At 37.2% G+C, this 23,601-nt stretch overlaps 3 protein-coding genes and 1 long non-coding RNA gene across 4 annotated transcripts; 1 reads left to right on the top strand and 3 right to left on the bottom strand.

Annotated features, from left to right (window-relative positions):
* Positions 1-157: 157 nt before the first annotated feature.
* Positions 158-2,502, bottom strand: pih1d2 (PIH1 domain containing 2). The gene is made up of 5 exons (XM_051862538.1): positions 2,307-2,502; positions 1,712-1,835; positions 1,267-1,515; positions 835-1,109; positions 158-638 (listed from the first exon to the last, which is right to left on the bottom strand). The coding sequence occupies exons 1-5, from the start codon at positions 2,490-2,492 to the stop codon at positions 504-506; spliced, it is 969 nt and encodes a 322-aa protein (XP_051718498.1). The 5' UTR covers positions 2,493-2,502; the 3' UTR covers positions 158-503.
* Positions 2,503-3,191: 689 nt separating this feature from the next.
* Positions 3,192-12,857, bottom strand: tmprss5 (transmembrane serine protease 5). The gene is made up of 13 exons (XM_051862536.1): positions 12,733-12,857; positions 10,912-11,056; positions 10,653-10,751; positions 10,449-10,562; positions 9,283-9,418; positions 8,625-8,738; positions 8,496-8,539; positions 8,232-8,394; positions 5,815-5,999; positions 5,618-5,716; positions 3,684-3,826; positions 3,422-3,574; positions 3,192-3,328 (listed from the first exon to the last, which is right to left on the bottom strand). Exons 1-13 carry the CDS (start codon positions 12,733-12,735, stop codon positions 3,320-3,322), a joined length of 1,407 nt encoding a protein of 468 aa, XP_051718496.1. The 5' UTR covers positions 12,736-12,857; the 3' UTR covers positions 3,192-3,319.
* On the top strand, positions 3,776-12,905 carry LOC127495599 (uncharacterized). The gene is made up of 5 exons (XR_007925141.1): positions 3,776-4,031; positions 8,956-9,035; positions 9,111-9,233; positions 10,419-11,058; positions 12,757-12,905. It is a non-coding gene; the product is annotated as an uncharacterized LOC127495599 (long non-coding RNA).
* Positions 12,906-15,483: 2,578 nt separating this feature from the next.
* LOC127495595 (E3 ubiquitin-protein ligase TRIM39-like) lies at positions 15,484-23,293 on the bottom strand. Its single transcript, XM_051862535.1, has 8 exons — positions 23,090-23,293; positions 22,879-22,963; positions 22,138-22,691; positions 21,958-22,053; positions 20,391-20,624; positions 20,168-20,309; positions 19,545-19,571; positions 15,484-16,306 (listed from the first exon to the last, which is right to left on the bottom strand). The coding sequence occupies exons 2-8, from the start codon at positions 22,946-22,948 to the stop codon at positions 15,765-15,767; spliced, it is 1,665 nt and encodes a 554-aa protein (XP_051718495.1). The 5' UTR covers positions 22,949-22,963; positions 23,090-23,293; the 3' UTR covers positions 15,484-15,764.
* Between the last annotated feature and the right edge of the window lie 308 nt (positions 23,294-23,601).

The raw sequence follows: 23,601 nt of genomic DNA, 5'->3' as shown, positions 1-23,601 counted from the left end.
ATTGTTTTCATTTTTCCGTATTGGGTATATAATTGTTTATACTCATTTTCCATACTTATACATTTCAATTACATTTGCTGTCATGTAACATTCCGTTAAAGTTAATTTAGTAACACAGTTAATTGTAATCTTCAGCAAATCTCCAAATGAGCATCCATTTTTCATAAATTCACTTTTAAATGAGTGATTTTATTTTTTAGTGTTCTATTAATTTATTTAAACAAAATAGAACAGAATTTTAATATCAGGCATTAATCAGTTAACAGCAATAACATAAAATAATTATCATCTCTTCTTATAAATTTAAGAATAGATGTGATAGAATATATGCCTTGAGATGAGATGTGCCTTAAATTATGTACTGAAATTATGTTACCTTGAATTTGAATGCATGACTAATGATCGGTGAGGCAACAGTTAGTAATACAACTACATATTTCTCAGAAAATGATCTGGAAGGTGTTTATATCCTCAGTTTCTGGATTAATAAGAGTGAAGTGTTCTCATAACACAGTCACTAAAACATTTAGTATCTGTTTCTTCTTACTAAACGTTGCAGTGCATGTCTCCTCCTTGACCAACTCAGGAAATGGAAGATGGAGATAATAGATGTCCTCAACTTCCAGCAGAATATCATCCTAAATAATAAAAAACAACGCCTTATTGCACAACATGAATAAAAACCTTAAAAAATATGTACAATATAAGGGCTGTGGAAAGGTTAAATCAGAACTATGGAAAATTTGATACAGTACCAATAAAATAACAGATAAAAGGCATTTGTTTAGTAATTAAAACTTCACCCCACACAGCTGCCATACCGGGAATACTGACCTGAGAGATACTGAGCTGACATTGTGACACAGATCTCACTCCAGGAAGCTTCACACTCAGCTTCAGGCTCCTAGATGAGCCGCTGCTGTCAGGACAGACTGTGAGATGATGCCGGGGTTGTTGTGGCTGAGATTGGTCTGATTCTGTGCTGGAGATCACCTCAATGAGACCTGATCGGGCTGGTTTCTTCTCCTGCTCCATGCTCAGTTGGATGGATGAGTCCTCATTACTCTCAGCCATTCGCAGTGAGGAGATCTGCTGCAGTAGTGATGGGGCTATAAAAATAGCGGTAGAATCACTTAATATTGCAAAATCACATAATTTGCATTCTAGCAGGTTCATAATGAGGTTCTATGCAATAAGCTAATCTCTGTAGCTCTTAAACCTGTAAGATGAAGCTCAAACTAAATTTCTAAAGTATGTGCATTTTACCAGGTTCAGATTGTGGCTTCTTGGCAGAAGATTTGCATGTATGTGGTGACATGAGACGCTGCTTCATATCCTGAATGCTGCCTTTGAGTTTGTCTTTGGTGAGTTTGTAGCGTTGGGACAGACTCAGGTTGTGCTGTTGTTCGATGAAGTTCATAGCAAGCAGATGGAGCTTCTCCTTCTCATGTTTGTCTTTCTCTGTCATCTCCAGAAACTCAGGGTTGAAGGCCACATCAACGACACTATATTGCTCTGTAAAACACACAGGAAATCAGGTTGTCTCAAGATAAGACGGTGTTTAAGAATCAAGTCTAAGGAGATAGGATGTTAAGGAGAAAATCAAGTAGGTTAACTGGAATACAAGACTACGCACTATTGCATAACGGAACAATGCCGCCTAAAAGTGAGTCTTTTGTCAAAAGAAAATGATGAGATGGAGTTTTTGTACCTTTCTCTTCTGTTACTTTCTCCATTCGTCCTCCATACACAGGAACAGTATCACTGTAAGAAGTGGCCGCTGGTACACGTTTCCAACTGCACATGTTAATGTACAATATATCTTCCTTTAATCCCTGAAAAAGTAATCAGAAAATCTTTCTCATTTCATTTCATAATTTATGATTTCATAATTATTTGCACATGTCAGCCATTTTTAACTTTTACTGTGGCACCATGTTCAATAAAGGTATCAGATGCTGTTAATATGCCATACTGCAATAATGCCATACTAAGGCCTGGTTTCACAGACAGGGCTTAGATTAAGTCAGGATTAGTTCAATTAGGGCATTTAAGTAGCTTTTATAAACGTGCCTTAGAAAAAACTTTACTGGTGTGCATCTTGAGACAAATAAATGGCTCTGACATATTTTAAGATATGTCAGTGCAAGTTGCTTTCAGTTAAAACATCTCAAACATGCATTTTAGTCTGGGGCTAGCTTAAGCCTTGTCTGTGAAACCGGGGGTAAGTGATTATCTCATTCATAGCATCCCAGATAGCATCAATGATCGAAATAATGTTGAATCAGTGTTAAGGTGTTGTTTACCAGTACAGCAGTGCGGATGCAGGCGTGCGGCTGCGGCGGTGAGTAAAACTCCGCTCCATCCCGTAACTGGCGTTCAATGAAGGTCTTGTATGCCTCCGGATTATTCTCAGACATGTCATCTAACATCGACCAAAACTGATTTACCTGCTGCAGAGCTGCGTTATTATCATAGCCAGGAATTTCCATGCTTAAAAGCTATCAAAAGTACTATAACAACTAAAAGAAAAGCTAATACGACTAGCCTACGAAAACAGTTTGGAACAAAACGGACGTTTCGCAGCTAACGTTACTATATTTGTAACAAATACTTGGTTTAAAAAAAAAACTTAAACGATAATATTTTGTAGAAAAGCTAGATAAATATTCAGTCCCGGCTTTTCGCCTTGCTAAACTCAAAGGTTACCATAGAGACGAATCTAACACATGCACTGTTCTTCCGATAGATGGCGTTATTTAGTCAAAATAACTGTTTCAAGCCGAATCCCCAACTGAGGCTCTTTCAAATATTAGGTTTGTCTTACTGAAGATGTTTGTACTCTAAAAACCTATAATTGTTTAAATCTATTGATTACATCTAATGATGATTTAGCCTCTTCATGTAATCAATATTACACTGTGTAAGTTCACATTAATGAAATACACTTGATTAAGCATCCCAAATGTCACAACATATACTGTAACTTTGCAAAAAAGTAGTGCTCAGTAATGCCTGATAACTAAAAACTTTTCTGTTAGAATGAAGTGTCTGTTTTCTATTTGTAGAATGAAGAATTTAATTTAAATAGAAAATGAACAGAACAGCTCACATTGTTCTCTGTTATAAATATCAAACATTTATTTTAAAACCACAATTTTCTAAGTAACACAACAGTAAACATGTAATGTACAAACATCTAAATGTAATCTTTACCTTGCTTTGTAAATGTTGAGGCTTTATACATAATAAAATATAATAAATAAAATAAAAATGCCAAAGGTCAGGATATTCTTCTCTTCTCTTCCACTATCAAACATCAGTAGCTCTAGGACAGGAATCAAGATACAAGAGCACAACATGAAGTTAATAGCTGAGTTTATCTTTCAAGGGCAATTGTCTCTCCATTTAAGATACTTACCTCTATAATCTCATATATCCACCCTAAAAACTCAGCCACTTTGGTATAAACCCCTGGATGGTTTGGCTCAGCACAGCCTGTTCCCCAGCTAACAACACCAACCAGCCTCCAGACACTTTCATCCTGGCAAACCAGAGGGCCTCCACTGTCCCCCTTAGAAAATGAAGATCCATTACTATGTCTTCGCACACATTTATCATATAAATTTGTGAAAAACATTCTCCACATGACATGTATTTTGAGTAATATACATGGAGCTCACCTGACATGCATCTACTTTCCCCTCTGTATATCCTGCACAGAGCATTCGAGGAGTGATCTCTCCATTGTACATGCAAGAGCTATTGCACTTCTTTGTGCTTATTAAAGGTACAGGTGCCTCTTTGAGAACCTCTGGTATATGAACTTCAAAAAAGAATTGACATAATTCACATTTACGAACAGTACAATGTCTTATGACAGCTTTTAACACTCCTAAATCATAAAATGAACTTAAATAATATTTATGTCAGGATTATGGACTTGTTTTGGCCACTAGAGACCCTCATCATGTTTCATTTTAAGTTTCCTAGCATTGTATCATGTCATTGTGTGCCTTGTTTCCTGTGAGGTAAGTTGCTCTGTTCCTCAGTTCTTTGCTCATTGTTTAATAGGAGAACTTTGAATCAATTTGACCAATTGCTTTGCAAAATGATTCACTGTTTCGAAGTGCTTGAAACTACACACTGGTGAGGCCTGCTGGTCAGACCGGTGTAAATGCAAAGAAAACATGCATAAAAACCACTTGCAAATGTTTTATTGAAGGTGTAATCTATTAAATGCAGTTAAGAAATTTACTTTCTTAAGTTGACTGAAAATTATGAGTCTTAGAGGTTTATGCAACTGGCCTCAGATGTTTATCAGATGTTTGTACACAACAGATGTTTTCCAGATGAAGTGGTCTTTTTAAGACTGGAAAGGTCTGTACACGGTAATCATCAGAATATCTCTTCTCCTGTCTCTGAATATGCCTGAAATTTAAAATCATCCCAATGACTCTCATTTGTTAAACAGTAATGTGGCACATTTGCTGTTGGTAATGCCGTAAATGAGTCCTGAATGAGTTGCAACATTCCCTAGTCTGCCTTCTCTTAAAAAAATACATTTTTATCAAGCTAAAATCTACATATAGTTCCCAACGAAAGTATTGTTTAGTGTAAAACATGTTGAAGATTAGCAAACAGGCTGTCGATTAATTAAATGATTAGCTATTTCCCCACAAAAGCTGTTTAATCAGCATAGTCTCTCATCCATTGACATCCATTCAAAAAATGGCCTCTGGTCTCCTTCCCTGCGTACCCACCAGAGGCGGCGCGTTAGCATTAGCCGTTATGCTTTTTTGGCCAAAGGTTGCACGTACGTGTGCTATCTGGGTTATTTTGTTTGTTTTATGGAGAGCTTGGTTAATCATACCAATAAGAGATTATTAACTACAACTCTTTATTTTTATTATAATGTGCCATCAAATGTCTACAAATTTATAAAATTCAGCCGAGATCAGGTAAAAACTAGGCCTATATATACACTGGTTTATGGGTTCACAGAGATTATCACCCCTAGTGGCAAACCATTGAAATTTCGAAACATTTTGAAACAGTTATGACATAACAAAGCCTTGTTTACTAAAATCACGTTACTTTGGCTGTTTGATACACGTTCTGAATCACTGGTTCAAAACAAATGATTCACAAAGGTTTCAAAGGTTTACAAAGCAGTGTCTGGAAAGCACCCATCACTAGCTTGATGTGTTGTGACTAGCCTTGCCAATCTTTTTTGTTATTTCTCTGATTCTAGTGTATTTATTTGCCCTTGGACTATCTGACTTTTGCCTTCTGTGGACCTTATTTTAGTTTGAAGATCTGTTGTGGGGTTATTTATGGATTTTACTTATTTGCTTTTTTGGAATCACTTTTGATATTTCTGCATCCTCTTTTGGCATTTTTTTCTAACTGTTTGGAGTTACCATTTGGAGTTACTTCATGGGTTGTCTTGGATTTCCTTTTTTGGACTTATTAAAGACATTTTAAATATAGTCCCTGACTATGCTCTTGTTTCTGTACCTGTGTTCTCCGGCTTCTCCTGTATTTGGCTTTAGTTAAAACCCCGGTCCTGACATATTCGTATACACTTAAATATGCATTTGAAGAATAACGGTACCGTCATCTGGCTGTGTATATCCCCAACCAGAGATCCAGCACTGGGTCCCTCCTGGCAGATCATGGTCATACTGTGGTAGACACACAGGTCTGATGGTGTCTAAATGTGTAAAGAAAGAAATGGCAAATAGGCCTAATGAGATACATGACACACAGTGGCACACATACTAGACACGTGATTAATAAAGTATTGGTCACCTGAGAAGTTCAAAGGAGTTCTTAATTTCACCAAAGCGATATCATTGTCATGAGTCCTATGGTTGTAATTCTTGTTGTAGAAGATCCTCTCCACAGCAAAGCCTTGGTATTGAGCCAGTTTAGCTGAATTACTGGTTACAATACCAGCATAAACCACCCAACTGGACACTTGAGGTAGCCTGTAGCTTCAATAAGCAAGCAAATCAGATCATATACACACTTAATCTGTTTATAATAAAATACTTTGCAGAGCCCAACATGTAACTGTTGGAAACTTTACTGGCATTATGCATTATGTTGCAGTGCCTGTCATCTATTTAATCCTGACCCTTTTGTATTCACTACACCACATTCCAACACTACTGTAAACAACTACTGTACACTGTTCCAGTGGGTGAGTCTCACAAAAGCATACGTAACCCAAATATTATAACCCTTTTCCTGTTTTTTCTTTTGGTTTTGGGTTTCTTGTTTAGGTTTATGACAGGTTTTGTGAGATTCACCCATATAAGTCATGCCATACTTAAAGTCACCATGAAAAATTGACTATTTTTTATGCAATATTGCAGTATTTATTATAAAAGATTTATCCGTGCACATCATTATTTTAAAAAAAATTCATGTTCCTTCGTAATCATCAGTCAAAATAACTTCCCCTCCCTCTTGCAGCGGCATCTCTTCTCTGATGCAGCAATAGCAAACCACAACCATCTAATCAATTCTCAATGGACAAAATCAAGTCCCGTCCTACATTTTTTTTCTTGTTCGAGAAGCCGTTTGTCTCAGATATACGCAGTGTTGGGGGTAACGCATTACAAGTAACTTTAAGTTTAAATTTTTTTTAAGTAACTAATAAAGTAACGCATTACTTTTTCAATTTACAACAAAATATCTAAGTTACTTTTTCAAATAAGTAACGCAAGTTACTTTTTCACATTTATTGACTGACAGCTCACCTGTCCCCATGTTGAGAGAAATGAAGTGCAGAGGTGTTGTGTGCGCTGTGTGAACATGATGGTTATTGAAGTTCTAGACTAAATGTGAACATGCATTTACTCACTTCACTTGCATGAAAACATTCAGTATTCCTCAAAATGAATAAAAACACTGAAATTCAATCTCAGAATTTTATGCAAACCTGTAATAATTAGCTATATTAAATTACACAAATATACTTTATGTATTTAATCTCACTTTATTATCCAATGTCTTTGCTGCTGACCTTCAATGATCTAATTCAGCCATACTAATAAGCAAAAATTACTTTATATTAGATTTAGAAATAAGTGTTGACAAGAGTGTTCTCCTGCATCCTATTCTTCAAGCCCAGGATACACTGCACGATTTTTGGTTGTCCCAGACGAAAGATTGCCATCGTGAAACAATCGTGGCGATTTCTGTGATCGTGGCTCTTAATCGGTGGTCCTATTCAAAGACGTTCAAAGACGGCCGTTTCCCGGTCTTGTGACCAAAGATAGCCTACGATAATTTTCTGACAGTGTCAAAAATTCAGCATGATCATCGCACAGTGTGTTTGCGGCTACGACCAACGTCTACTGACCAGCCAGTAAAAATGCGACATGAAATCAACGCGGCATGGCGCTAAAACTTAAATCTGCTTACCTCAAGCTCTTTTCCCTTCTTTATTCGCCACTTCCTTTTTTTTTCAGCACACATAAAAACTACAACTGCCAAAGTGTGATTCAACTTGAGCTGCGTCCCAAATGACACAATATACACTATGCACTTATACACTATGTACTTAAGCACTATGTACTCATGCATGTAGTGTGTGAATTTTATAAGGTTGTTTTGTCATTAAACATTGGAGTCTGATCCCCTCCACAACGTAATTAAAGCTGCGACAGTTGAGTGCATCATAGCCTATGAGTCAACAGGTGTCATCATCGTACAGTCGACATGCATGTCGTACCCAAGTTTAATAGATCCATGTCGCACAGTGTGATTTGTAATGATCTTATAGGATTGCTAAAATTGTGCAGTGTATCCCGGGCTTTAATCGAATGGCAGCACGGCTGAAAGGTTTGTTTGAGCTGCGCCCTCTACTGTACAGGTGTAAATATGCATTTCCTTCAGGCTTATTCATTTCACTTTTGGTGTGAAAGGGCCTTTACATTTGCCAAAAAATATAACTTTTTTGTTGTTAATAAAAAACAAACAAGTAAGCCCAGCCCAGGTGAGAAAAAGTAACGCAAAAGTAATGTAACATTACTTTTCATATAATGTAACTAAGTAACACAATTAGTTACTTTTTTAGGGAGTAACGCAATATTGTAATGCATTACTTTTAAAAGTAACTTTCCCCAACACTGGATATACGTCACAATAGGGAAGAAATACTGCAACTATCGCAACTTCCATTTCATGCCGATTTTAATGTAAATGTAGAATCTTACTTGTGGACACAGTGAGCAGCTGTAACTATCCACTGGTTGTTGATGATGGATCCTCCGCAGATGTGGCGGTTACTGTAGTAGAGACTCACTTGCCAGGGCCATCTGCCCAGAGTAGCTTCCACACCTCCAATAATCCTAGGTAACTTTGCTCTGGTCCCGCACTCTATAATGAAGCAAATTTCGTGCACTCAGACAGACAGCGTATGTGGATAGTAAGTAACGTTATTATTTCAGACTTAAATGCTGTATTAAGTTAGGACTCACCAAAACATTTCAATGCTATAACCTTTCCTGTACTACAGCTTCCTCTAGAATAAAAAATAAAAAATAAACTAAACTTGTGACAGTTGTTGTTCTGGAAACTCATGTCAATTAAAATGATTTCTTCATTACCTGAAACGCCATAAACTCTCCAAATTGCTTTGGTGTTCTGAGGCGATTTGGACAAATCCATCTGTGTAGTTCGGACCAATATCAGTCAGATTCACCCCTTTGTGCTTTGATAATCTGAAAGGAGAGGATGTTTGACAAAACTCAGATGTTGCCACACTTGCTAAAAAAAACTAAAATAAATAAATAAAACTCCATCGACATCATAAACTAATTCTAATGTCATTCCAAATCATCTGTAGCCATCAGATCATGTTTACGCGTATGCTCTACTTTATGGCACTTTCATTGTACCTTTTCATCCCTTTTGAAACACTTTTCACTTTCATTACAGCAGCTCTAAGATTCTGCAAAATATCTCCTATTGAGTTCCACAGTAGAAATAAAGTCTTACAGCTTTGGAGTGACATGAAGGTGAGCAAATGATGACAGAATTTTCATTTGTGGGTGAACTATCTCTTTAATATTCTTGGAAATTTCTGTACTCAGCACACGTCATGCTTTGAATTAGAACGGACTTCAAAGTACATTTCAACACTGCTGTCACTCTATGAATGGTTGACCTACAGAAAACAGCCACAGCTGGTACTCAAGTGAAAGGTGCTGAGAGCAGTAAGTGTGTGTGTGTGTGTGTGTGTGATTGAGCTGTCAGCATGCTCACCTTAGATAGCCCAGCTGTCGACATACAAGCGTTCCCAGAGAAGAGTTCCACCTCTCGTAACATACGGGCAGCCACGTCTGTAGCTTCTCCAGCTGGATCTCCAGAAGAGAGTTCTCGACACTGATCCTGTAAAACACTGAGCCCCATTCAGTCAAAATCACTTCTAAAACAACAAATTGTAGCGCAGTGGATGGGACTGCTATCATGAGATATGATATTTTAATTGAATTTGTTTGAAGGATATATTTAAAATAAAAATTATGGTGAAATCATATTTTGCTGGCACAAAAACAATGAAGTAACCTCATTAGGGTGCATCAGGTACATTTATATTAACCTGAAGGAGGGAACGGAGACGTACATCAGAAGTGAACCGACGAATTGGGCTCTCGTGCAATATCCCAATTCGTCAGTTCACTTCTGACGTACGTCGAACATGACCGACTGAAAGGGAACTTAGATATTTTGTTATAAATTTAAAAGTAAAGCATTACTTTACAAGTTACTTGAAAAAGTATTCTGATTACATAACTCATTCTACTTGTAATGCGTTACCCCCAAGACTGCTTGCTACAGAGTATTGTTTAGGAGGAAAGATTCATTAGAATTAATCACATTTTCATTTAAAGGAGATGGCAATTTAGGACTTTCCTTCGCTATTTATGAGGGTAGCCTACTATTAAAGATGAACCGATTCACAAATAAATCAGACTTTTCAAGGCTATATGAGGGAATCAGGAAGAGGGCAGTTTAAGAAGAATGATTCACTAGAATGAATCAGAATTTCCATTGTTACATATGATAAAGGACTATTTAGCCATGTTTGACTGTTCCATTAGCTCAGACATACAAACAGCAGTGTGACGTTTTCGAAAAGCATACTGTAAAAGTTACACATTAAAAACTGTCACTTTCCTGAAAAATTTACTCAAAGTTAATAACGTCGCTTCTTTCATTTAGTTAAAACACCGGTTATTTATTTTTCACTTCCTCTCCCTTTAGTTTGCTTCTCTTGTTTATGTGTTTGTCACAGCTTTCACTGGGCATTGTTTATGTCACTTTGTTTGTAATGCCAGTGAGTTTGGATGAAATCCACTGTGCTGTTTACCAGCTGTGTGTGTCTGTTGTTTTTACAGAGTTTGCACACAAAGGCATGGGACAAATACCTTTCCTGGGGTCTGTCACAGAGATGTCCTCGGTTACGTTGCAGAAGGACGTGTCTTTGGCGTCTCCCAGGCTTGCAGGACTCTGAGCTGAATTAGGCCTTAAGAGAATTTTCACTGGACAAAGACATTAAATGTTCACTGGAGAAATATTTCCTTTGATTACGCAATATATGACTAAAGCTTTTCAATAATTTAACTTCTTACCAATGAACCAAACTCCAATGACAACACCTCCCAGCAGACACAGTACACACAGAGCTGCAAACACTCTCACCAGTTTATGGGCCGACACTTTGCCAGACACTGAATGAAAAAACAGCAATAAATGCTCATAGGATGACCAAAAATCAAATGGCAATACTGAAAACCATGCATGATTTTGTGAAGAGGATTCATAATGACCCTTGCAAATGTTTTTAAAGGAACAGATGTCTACTCAGGTGTGTGTTAGTAACCGACTTGCCTGGATGGAGAAACTGCAGTTCTCTGAGCCAGGTGGGATTATTCTGTCCCGTCTCAACCCTGTCCACCTGCAGATGCTCTGTATGGAAAGACTGTCTGACCACCACAGGATTCTCAATCACTGCCACAGCTTCTCTACTGAGACTCTGTAAGATATGATCAATCCCAGTGTCATATCCATAACAATAAGACAATAAAAGAGATCAGGGGGCATATTATATCTTAGGTCTTAACTTAAGATATAAGTTAATTTAGGATTTTTCACAAATTCGTATTACAGAAGCAAATCTTAACTTGATTTAGGATTCTTATCCTAGTTTACAAAATCTCATTTTATTTGTAGTTAGGAAATCTTAAACCCCTCCATCAAGTTCGGCAATCAACTGTCAGGTCTGTTACCAAGCAACCAACGACGCACAAACTGCTTCTGAGGTAAACCTAAAATCAAAATGGAGAAACCACGGCGTGCTTTTAATTTCAGTATGCCAGAGATTGACATTTTTGTAAGCTCAGTTGAAAAGGTAAGGCCTGTTTTATTCGGCAAGTTTTCACCTTCGCTCACTCATGAACATAAGGAAAGAGAGTGGGCAAAAGTTGCCGAAAATGTGTCTGCCGTTTCTCGTAGTGCATCCAATGTTGCGGCTCTTCGTCTTGTATAATTAATAAATGTAACGCCATTTTCAAAAAAGGCTTTTGTACTGTGATTTTTACCGTTGTATTTCAAAAAGGTTTTAAGTTAGGACACCAGTGGGGTTGTCCTAAAGTTAAGACAGCTTTTAGGATTTTTTTGTTGAGTTAGGATGCTTCTGTAATACCCGTTTCCTATCCATAGTTAAGATAGGATAATGCACTTAAGAAATGTCATTCTGTAATAGCTTTTGTCCTAAACACATAAGATAAGATAATAAAGCTCTTTCTGTAATACGCCCTCTCGTGTTATAAATACACTAAACTAAATGAACCACTATTGACTTGTGTTCAGAATAAAACCCTGTTTGTACTGCTTTTTTAAATTCAAAGGAAATCCTGATCACTTACTTTGTCAAAAGCTACAGAGTACAAAAGCTAAAAAAAGTCAAAACTTGAGTTCTGTTTCCCACAATGTAATACAACAATTCATCAATCCCAGCTTTTGTAAAAATGATTGACATTTTTTTTTGTCACGTGGAAACGTTTCAGTTATAATATATTTCTTTTTGCATATACTGTGTACTGTACCTTATAAACTACAGTATTTCAGAAAATAGCACAAATTTTAAAGTATAAATGATCAAGGAGCACATGAGTACACCATTACATGCAAATGTTTTGTTCTGATTTAGTGTGCTGATTTTGTGAAAATCAATTGTTTACATTTAAGTCGTCACATGTTACAGGCAAAAAAGAACAGTAGCAATGCAATAATAATGCTTTTTTCAGCTTATACCGTACATATGAAATAACTTAAAATTAGTTTCTCTAGGTAGCAATATTGTAAATATAATCAGTAATGTTATTTGACATTATCCAACATCACTAAATTAACTTAATTCACTGTAAAATAAAGTTATTTTAAGTAAACAGTAAACAAACAAATGTATATATTTTTTATAAATTATAATAAAACATGATTTTCTACATAAAATTGTGCCATTTTCATAAATCACCAACAGGTTTTTTTGTTGAAAAGAAAAACACATTTTAGAAAGACTTTAAGCTTTAATATTGCTAAAATCTAACAGATATTACACAATCTCATACTGACTTAACAAATAAACAGCATCTTTCCAAACCTAATAATAGAATAAAGATATACCTCTGAATTTCAGTACATGGGACTCACCATGTTTTGGTTGTTTTGATCCAGGGGTTTCCTGGCGGCAGCTGCTCGGACTCTCTCTCATCCACTCACCTCCATCACAGAGAGATGCTTCACACCAGCAGCTGTCTGACCATTGAGCAGAATGCAACTCTGGATTTTCACTTCACAAAGAGACAATGAGGTCAGCAGCGGAGCAAAGAATGAACCCGTTGTTTTACCAAGGGGGTCATGGGGCCTATTCTGACTGCCTGAACCAGCCTTTTGTAGGACCACACATCTCCAAAGATATCCCCCTGTCACTGATAGGATACAGGCTGCTTATAGCACCACCCTCACCTGAGCCAGCGGTGTGTCCACTGTGCCACACACCTGACACTTCACAGCTTCTGGGGAAAGGGTTGTAATTACAATATGTTGAAAAGTCTCATTTTAGGAATTTCAGACAACAATGCATATATGCTGTATATTAGCCATCACCAAGGTAGATTTTGGTGTCTCTGATTTGGAGGTCTGTCTCACTCACATCAGTTATTATCAGTTAATGTTCAATGAGTCTGTATGAAAGATATCACTGCCATTATTTTGTCTAATACTTCAGTTGTGAAAGAATGCATTTATGTTATTCACTCACTCCAGCAATGTACAGGATTTGCCTCAAATTATCACTCTATATGACCAGAAAATTGAAAGAGTGTCATGTTATAATTACTTGGGTTTTTTATTAGATGAAAAGCTCACATGTAGATAACCTGGTAAAAAAGCTGAGAGTTAAACTGGGTTTTTATTATAGAAATAAGGCTTGTTTTAATTTATAAGTAAGAAAGGAACTTGTTGCTGCCACCATTTTATCTGTTATAGACTATGGAGATATTCTGTATATGCATGCAGTAAAGTCTGTTTTATGCTCACTGGATTCTATTTACCATTCTGCTTTACGCTTTTTTACTAAAGCCGAGTATTCTACACATCATTGTAGTTTGTACAGTTTATCAGGTTGGCCTCCACTCTCAATTCGTAGACAGCATCACTGGCTTATTTTTATTTATAAGGCAGTGATAGGATTGTTGCCTTCTTATTTATCAGTTTTCTCTTTGGTAGAAAACAGTAGATACAATCTTAGGTCAAAAAATAGCATTCTTTTTACTATACCTGCTGTAAAATCTGAATTTGGTAAAATTGCCTTCCGTTATAATGCCCTTTCAACCTGGAATGCTTTGCAGAAACAGTTGAAAATAGGCACTTTTATCCCACTTAATGATTTTAAATTATACGTCACAGAAACCTTCAGCTATAAGTGTGATTGTATATAGGCTGCTGTTCTGGGTTTTTTTTTTTTTTTTTTTTTTCTGCCTTTCCTGGTTATTATGTTATTGTGTCATATTTTGTTTGTTGTTGTATTTAACTTTTGTCCTTGTTAGGTGTTGTAGTATGGTTTATGGGGTGCTGATTCATTTCTTAAGTGCTGCCTTTCTTGACCAGGGATCATTTGAAAAAGAGACTATAATCTCAATATTATTTCCCCTGGTTAAATAAAGGAATAATAATAATTTATATCTTTCCTAGTACTTTCAATAAACTTCTTTATAAAATAAAATAAAAGTTTGAAACTGTTACGTTCAAAGACGTATTTGTTTTTGTTTTTTTGGTTTGTTTTTTTTCCCCTTTCTCCGTTTTTCTCTATCTCTCTCTCTACTTCCCATAAGCAGGAAGTAATGGCTCCAATGATTGGTGATCTGATGTGATTGGAGGAGGAGAGGAAGCTGTGGGGATTCTAAGCAGCACTTCTCAATATCCCTCCTCTTTTCCTCACTCCTCCGTCCTCCATCCTATGACCCAGAAACCGATCAAGCTCAGCCATTTTGAAGGACATCTCAATTCTCTAATTGCACCGCAAGGAGGTGAGGAACGAGGAGTGAGGAGGCTTCCCGAGGAGTTATGAGCGAGGATGTATCCTGCACACAGGTGTATCCTTTGCGGAAGTCTTTCTCGTCGAGAAACGTGACGCACGCATAAATTCTCTTCCCCCTTCATATCTGTCACAATAATTTAAATGTATGCTTTAATGTATGCAGTTTAAATAAACTTTACATCTCACATATTTCAACGGGGCATCTTGCTTTATTAATATTTATTATATTTTTTTAAATAACCAAACTTTAACAACATATGGGTAGATCCCTCAAGTGCAGCTGATGACGCTTTGAAGTGACGATAAAGGGAGCGAGGATATCATTTCACTTGATTCAATTCCTCCATCCTCGTGTCTTTTCCTTGTGTCCTTCCCTCACATCCTGAAGGGGTGGAGCTAAGACGCGAGGAAAGGAAACGAGGATGCACAAATAAGAATTGAGAAGCACCCAGTGTGTGTGTGCGTGGCATCGTGAGGCTTCTTTTCTCAACCCAAAAGCTTTATTAGCTGTTGTTTTGATTTATACCTTGTTGATTGATTTCTCTTTTGATTTATTGTGTTAACACTCTTGTTGTACCTGGTGCCTACTACAAGAAATCCTTTTTTGTAAGTTATCTTGTTTGTATATACTTCTGTTATTGTTTCTTTACCTACTAAGTTTAATATTGTTAATTGTCTTTGGGAAGGGATTAGTAGAGAGGTGGGTGCCAATTTCTTTATGTTTTGTTTTCTCCTGTTTAAGCTAGTTAGGGCTTTTTTGTTGAGATTGAGTTGGGAATTGAACCTTGCTGCCTCCACACATCACACCATTTTATTATTCTGTTATGTGTTCCTCCAACCCTAGACTAAATAGGGACATAACAGAAACAAACACAGCTCTTTATTCAGATGTTTGTTCAGACAGAACATTTTACATGCAGTTTCACTTTCACAGGTACAGCAGAAAAAAGAAAATGGACTGAGCAAACATTTTAGCCTTTAGAAAAAAACAATTTATGAACAAAATTATACTTTATACAAATTAAGTACAATTTTATTTACAGCAGTACTTTCAGTAGATTTTCAAAGCTGGAAAACAAATTACTAAAAGAAAATGTGATGAAATGTCTCATCATTTGAAAACAGTATACATAGCAATAAAACCTTATTTTCTGACATGTGAGATGATCAGAGGTGCTGCATTTTTACCTTTTTCTTTATTACAAGGGCTAAAGAATGGAAAGAGTTTCTCAGTGAAAGACTGACCAGTGAAAGAATAAATATGAGATCTGGACTCCACATCATAAAAGGAGACCAGACCCTCCTCATAATCCACAAACACACCAACTACCTGAGGCTTCACTTTCAGAGACAGAGAAACAGGAGAAGATTCACGGGCCTCATACTGATTCTCGTTCCTCAGACCTATAATCCAGTATCCTGCCTCAGGAGTTGGTGTGATCATTCCCTTCCTGTTAATGGATTCTCTGACCACTCCTAAATCCCACTTAGTCTTTCCATTTACCTGCACCTCAAAATAAAATTTTCCTGAGCTGAATCCCTCTTTTGCCAGGACACAATAACAAGTGTCAAACCTCTCTGGGTTGTCTGGGAGTATAAGCATAAGGTTTCCACATTTGACCTGTTTTCCACCATTAGACAGGATGAGTACTGGATGAGATGTATCAGGATCCAGAGTCACATTCACTGAAAGAGATCAGATATGAATCATAACTTCACAATGCTATGTTCTGGATGTGTATAATGTCAACAACAACAAAAAAGACTTTGGGATATGACTTTAAATTTATTGTTACAATTTATTGTGAGACAATACTAAAACCACATACTACCAAAATAAATGTAACAATTCTCCCGATTCTTGCGCGCTTTTCAAAACCTTCTCTTCTGTTCTTTGCCCTCCTCCTACATCAACTCTTACAGCTGACGACTTTGCCACATTCTTCACAAAACAACAACCATCAGTGGCCACCACATACTGACAAACACATCTTAACGGCAAACACACGTTCTCCACTCCTTCTCTTCGCTCTCGGAGGCATTAGTTTTCAAACTCATCCTTTCCAATCACCCTACTACCTGTCCGCTTGATCCTTATCTTTCTTCAATTGTACCTGCACTCACATTATTAACACTTCTCTTCACACTGGTACATTTCCAACATCACTTAAGCAGGCTAGGATTACCCCACTGCTTACGAAACCCACTCTAAATCCAGCACATTTAGAAAACTACAGACCGGTATCCCTTCTTCCTTTCATTACAAAGACACTTGAGAGAGTTGTGTTCAACCAACTGTCTACTTATCTCACACAGAACAACCTCCTTGACAACAACCAGTCTGGCTTAAAGAGTGGCCACTCAACTGAGACGGCCCTGCTCTCAGTTACTGAAGCCCTGAGACTGGCACGAGCAGCTTCCAAATCATCAGTACTCATCTTGCTGGATCTGTCTGCTGCCTTTGACACAGTTCCACCAGATCCTCCTGTCAACCCTCATGACAAAGTGCATCTCAGGAACTGCACTCCAATGGTTCAAGTTATACCTCTCAGTTAGGTCGTTCAGGGTATCTTGGAGGGGTGAGGTGTCTAAGTCGCATCATCTTGCTACGGGCGTACCTCAGGGCTCAGTGCTTAGACCATTTCTCTTCTCCATCTACATGTCATCACTAGGATCTGTCATTCAGGAACATGTTTTTTCCTATCACTGCTATGCTGATGACACACAACTCTAGCTCTCATTCCAACCAGATGATCCGACAGTTGTTGCTCGCATCACAGCCTACCTGACAGCCATTTCTGCCTGGATGAAGAACCACCACCTTCAATTTAACCTTGCAAAAATGGAACTGCTTGTGGTCGGTGCCAACCCAACACTTCATCACAACCTCTCCATTCAACTTGGCTCGTCAACCATAACTCCTTCCAGGACAACCAGGAACCTTGGATTTGTGATGGATGATTGTTCAAGCTTCACAGATCATACTGCTACAACGCCCCGGTTCTGCAGATTTGCCTTATACAACATTAGGAAAATAAGATCCTTCCTATCGAAACATTCTACACAAATTCTTCTCCAAGCTCTTGTTCTATTCAGACTGGATAGAACAACTGTAATCCTCTCTTGACAGGCTTTTCAGCATGAACTGTCAAGCCTCTGCAACTGATCCAGAATTTGGGAGCAAGAGTGGTCTTTAATGAGCCGAAGAGAGCGCACGTCACACCTCTCTTCATCACTTTGCACTGGCTGCCAATACTCGCATCAAATTCAAGGCACTGATGTTTAGGGTTAAGAACTGAGAACCGGTTATTATTCAGAAGTTTTGGTTCTGAAAACGGTTCTGGTGTGATGGGTGGGCAAAGTGCGTATCCTTTAATAGAGATGTCTGATCTTATATTATAGCAATGAATGCACTGAAAAGCCCTCATGCTATACGTCAGATATAAATGCAAAGAGAGAGAAGCACAAAGCTGCATGATTAATCTTTAAAAGATAGCTTTTTTTTATTTTATCACCCACATGATCTAATTCCTAAATGACAACGATTCGCCTGTGAATATTGACAAAAATAAAATTGGGACATTCAAATCTGCGTTTGCACTGCTTCTGATCTAGAGAGAGCAGTTGTCATGTTTAGACTGCTTCATCTTTTCAAACACACAGTATCATTTTTTCTGTGTTACAAATATTCCAATTATCACAGAAGTAGGCCTATACAAAAGTTTATTATTCAGATATAAACACTGATGTCTACATACATTAACGATCAAAATAGAATAAATCACCTTTTGAAAGTAACAGGGTGCTTCAAATTACGACTGTTTCAATTGCATTGTTACGCCACTAGGTGGCAACAAATTACTGTTAAAAATGTATCTATCACTGAATCATTCTTTCAGAAACAAGTGAAGTCTTAATCCAACTTACAAAAGTATTGTTTCACCTGTCTAGATCTTCTAGATCTTACATGTGTGTTCAAGCATGTTATTTGTGTTGAATTTGTGGTAACACTTTACAATAAGGTTCCTTTATTAACATTAGTTAATGTATTAACTAACAAGAACTAATCATGAGCAATACATTTGTTACTGTATTTGTTAATCTTTGTTAACCTTAGTTAATAAAAATACAGCTGTTCATAGTTTGTTCATGTTACTTCACAGTGCATTAACGTTATCAAATACAACACTTGATTTTAATAATGTATAAGTAAATGTTGAAATTAACATTAACAAAATAAATAAATGCTGTTGAAATGCAGTCCATTATTAGTTCATGTTAAAGTAGTTAACTTATGTTAACTAATGAACATTATTGTAAAGTGTTACCGAATTGGTTGAGATTAGCAGTCTGTTAAATTCATTTTACAAGTATTACAAAAAGGACCGTTTGAGTTGACTATTGTGCATTTTTTCCCCTTACAAATTATTGGTTGTTTGGTTGGAATTGGAACCGGAATCAGAATCAGAACCAGATAATTTCTTATGATTCCCAACCCTACTGATGTTTGCCTACAAGATTTTGGTGCCATCCCATAGAGGCACAAAATCACTCTCACAGACCTTCTCCTTATCTGTTCCCTGCTGGTGGAATGACCTGCCTAGCTCTATCCAATCAGCTGAGTCTTTAGCCATTTTCAAAAAACTTTTTCGTCAACATTTGACCCAGTAATATTTTCACTTTTTAATATTTAACTTTGTAATATTTCTATTCTCTCTCTCTATTTATTTATTTTAAAAAAATCCTTGCTACCAGCATTTTGCTGGAATAACTGGGACTTGACACGGCACTTGCATACTGTTGCACTCATGTTGATTTGATTGCTTCCATTGTTCTCATTTGTAAGTCGCTTTGGAGAAAAGCGTCTGCCAAATGATTAAATGTAAAATGTAAATACAGTGTCAATATGGACATCACAGATTACCTGTATATTGCTGCATCCTCTTCAGCTCTGTGGATACAAACGACAATAAATCATTATAAGAGAAGTTTGTATTTAATATATTTGTTCAGATCATGTTCTCTGATGGACGTCTGTGTCTCTGCTGGTTCATAAATTACTGACATTGGTGAATAAACATATTTGTGGTCAGGTCAAATCATATTGTATTTCTATGGATATCTTTAGATGACTGAGAGGAGAGAGAGTATGTCAGTTGCCTTTACAGAGATCATGCACAATAGCTAATCAATCACTTAGCAAATGGGTTTTTAAAGTAGTTATTGAGAAAACCACCTAATTTTTAAATTTTTCATATCTGTTCACAGTATGCAGAGGGGAAAAATAGATAAAACAGCACATATTAACTGAACTACAAAACTACACACAAGAAAAAAATATTACAAGTGTTTACATATGTAGAGGACTAAAAGAATAAAAAAATCAAAGTTCTCTTATGGCTTTACTGATAATGGATTTTGAGATATTGAGAATTTTGTAAATTTAGTGCACAGTGTATGCTTGATTATTGGTCTCCTTCAACTGAAGATGCCTTTTTTTCTAATATAAGATCATTGCTGTCAAAATAAAGTCTGACATTCTCTTACCAGTGTTGCTGAGTTTCTCATCTAGAGTCTCCTTCAGTTGAGTCAGAGATCTCATCAGAGTCTCCACACTCTCATGAGTGTCACTAAGACTGATCTCAGTGCAGCTGCTGGTGTGAGCAGGTCTGCTCAGGGACGGGTAAATCTACAGCAGGAGAGAGCAGAAATCCCTCAGCATGGGGAGTGTTGTGCTGTGATGTGAGCAGACAGAAGGAGCTCCACTGACCTGTAGGAGGTGCAGGTGATCCTCAGTGTGTGAGAGCTGCTCCAGCTCAGTGTTTCTCCTCTTTAGCTCAGTGATCTCCTGCTCCAGCTCTTTAATGAGCTCTTCAGCCTGCTTCTCTGCTGCTTTCTGCTTCTGCACCATCATCTCCAGCAGCTCAGACTGACATCTCTCAATGGAGCGGATCAGATCAGTGAAGAGCTCAATACTCTCTGCTTTCTCTTTCTCTGACCTTTCCTGATAAATCAATGAATAAATTATTTTTTGTTACTTCTGCACCTTTTTTAGAAAGCAAATGAAAGCATCAAAATACATAGAATATTTAACTTCTATAATTATTATAATTTGACATAAAAAAATAAAAAATAAAAAATAAAATCACAAATGCAGTCTCTTTGGTATTTCAATTGTTCCTCCTAGACAGCAATGAGATTAAATGGAGATCAAAATACAGACTTGAATTTTCTTCTCTAAAATTTTTCCTTCAAAACATCCCAGTAATCTCACATCTTAAAGGGTTAGTTCACCCAAAAATGAAAATAATGTAATTTATTACTCACCCTCATGCCGTTCCACACCCGTAAGACCTTCGTTAATCTTTGGAACACAAATTAAGATATTTTTGTTGAAATCCGATGGCTCAGTGAGGCCTGCATAGGGAGCAATGACATTTCCTCTCTCAAGATCCATTAATGTACTAAAAACATATTTAAATCAGTTCATGTGACTACAGTGGTTCAATATTAACATTATAAAGCGACAAGAATATTTTTGGTTCGCCAAAAAAACAAAATAACGACTTATATAGTGATGGCCGATTTCAGAACACTGCTTCAAGAAGCTTCAGAGCTTAATGAATCAGCGTGTTGAATCATGATTCGGATCGCGTGTCAAACCGCCAAACTGCTGAAATCACGTGACTTTGGCGCTCCAAACCGCTGATTCAACACGCTGATTCATTAAGCTCCGAAGCTTCCTGAAGCAGTGTTTTGAAATCGGCCATCACTATATAAGTTGTTATTTTGTTTTATTTGGCACACCAAAAATATTATCATCGCTTTATAATATTAATATTGAACCACTGTACTCACATGAACTGATTCAAATATGTTTTTAGTACCTTCATGGATCTTGAGAGAGAAAATGTCATTGCTCCCTATGCAGGCCTCACGGAGCCATTGGATTTCAACAAAAATATCTCAATTTGCGTTCCAAAAATTAATGAAGGTCTTACAGGTGTAGAACGACATAAGGGTGAGTAATAAATGACAGAATTTTCATTTTTGGGTGAACTAACCCTTTAATGTCTCAACTGTGCTCAGATTAGCCAGGAAAACAAAGTGTGCAATAAAATGTCAGAGATTTTTATTTATGAACTCATTGGTTGACACTGGTTAATCTTGGATAACAAATTATCTTGGCTATCCACATTCACTGTACAGGTCAATATTCCTGTCACCATAGTTTCAATTTTTATTTCTAAAGAAATGTAACATTTCTCCAAAGGAATTTCACAAAACACATCATGAGAAAAAAATGTTTAATTAAAACATTTAGAGTAAGTACTCACTTTTCTGAGTTCTTCTATGTGTTTAAGGTCTTGAATCCTCTTCATTCTGTCCTGGATCATCTGCTGCATGTCTGTCTGCATCTTCATCAGCTGAGACTACAGACAGAACACACAGACAATGAACAGATTCAACACCATATAACACAAATGTCATGATACACCGTGTATTTATGTTGTTACCTTCCTCTCTTCGCTCTCCTCCTCTACAGAAACAGTGTTGTGATTCCTGTGATTTGTCACAGCACAGAGCAAACACACACATGTCTGATCATCTCGACAGAACAGCTCCAGAGGTTTCTCATGTTTCTGACAGATATAGTCCTCAAGTTTCTCCACAGGATCGATCAGTTTGTGTTTCTTTAACTTTGGGACTCTCTGATGAGGCTCCAGGTGAGTTTGACAGTAAGAGATCTGACACACCAGGCAGATCTTCAGGGCTTTCATCTTTATATCTTCACAGATGTCACAGAGAACCTCAGATTTACTCTGACCAGATTTTCCTTTAAAGAGCAGCACAACCTCTCTAAGTGCTGTGTTGATCTTGAGGTCGGGTCTTTTACTGAATGTTTCTTTACATAATGGGCATGAGTAGGTGTGACTGTTGTCCCAGCACTGGTTCAGGCAGCTCTTACAGAAGTTGTGTCCACATGGAGTGCTGACTGGATCAGTGAACACATCCAGACAGATCGAACACTGGAGCTCCTCTGACAGAGGACCACTGGAGGATGACAGAGCTGAATATGAAGAAGAAACACCATTTATCACCCACATTTAGAATTGATTTATACATGAATATTAAGTAAAAAAAAAAAAAAACAAACAAAAAAAACGCATCAACAATCAATTAGTATTTCACACAAGAAAGAATAAAGCCTAGATCAGGGTCATTAGATGCGAGCTCTTTCTTTTAGAGTTACTGACTTGTTACAGGTCTATCCAGACTCGTCCTGTCCTCGTTTTGTTTTGGTGATGTTGGTAAAGATTCTGCCATTGCTCTTTTCTACTTCTAAGAATATATAGGACAAAATCACCACACACAACACAAGATCTGCACAAAGTCTTATCATATAGGCCTACAACAGTTGTAATATGAAATTCAATATATCTTTTTTAATGTAATCAGAATTGTCACCTTCAGATTTCACTCCTGTTTCTTCGACAGCAGTTCATGTACTTCCTGGATCTTAAGTCTTGACGACACGCGCCACTTTTCTTTACAACCAATAAAATGACAACTTCTCAATACAATTCTAATATATCATTTTTGAACTAAGCAAACTAAACAAAATTCAAAAATGACCTATTAGTGCGTATTATCTGTGGCGTGGTCTTAGATTATGTGAATAAATCTTCTGTTGTTTAAGAGTAAAATAGGTTTCAGACTGTTGTCGTTCACTTTAGTCTCACTTTCACTATAGCTCTCAGCTCTTATGCTGCCTTCACGTGCACTCGGACTTATCGTAGCCTAAATACGAGTTTCCGAGGTAAAAATTGCACATGAACACCCTCCAATTTCGATGAGTGCCATAAATGCGATGAGCTCGTAATCACGACTTCAGAAGTGGAAATTGTCAAAATTGTCACGTGAAGGCAGCATTACTTACCTGCAGTGATGTCATAGCCCCTCTCAACTTTTCTCATGGA

Source organism: Ctenopharyngodon idella, chromosome 15 (genome assembly GCF_019924925.1).
Source record: "Ctenopharyngodon idella isolate HZGC_01 chromosome 15, HZGC01, whole genome shotgun sequence".
In the NCBI taxonomy this organism is placed as follows: Eukaryota; Metazoa; Chordata; class Actinopteri; order Cypriniformes; family Xenocyprididae; genus Ctenopharyngodon; species Ctenopharyngodon idella.
Note: the sequence above shows the minus strand (reverse complement) of the source record. Positions and strands in the feature narration are given on the sequence as shown.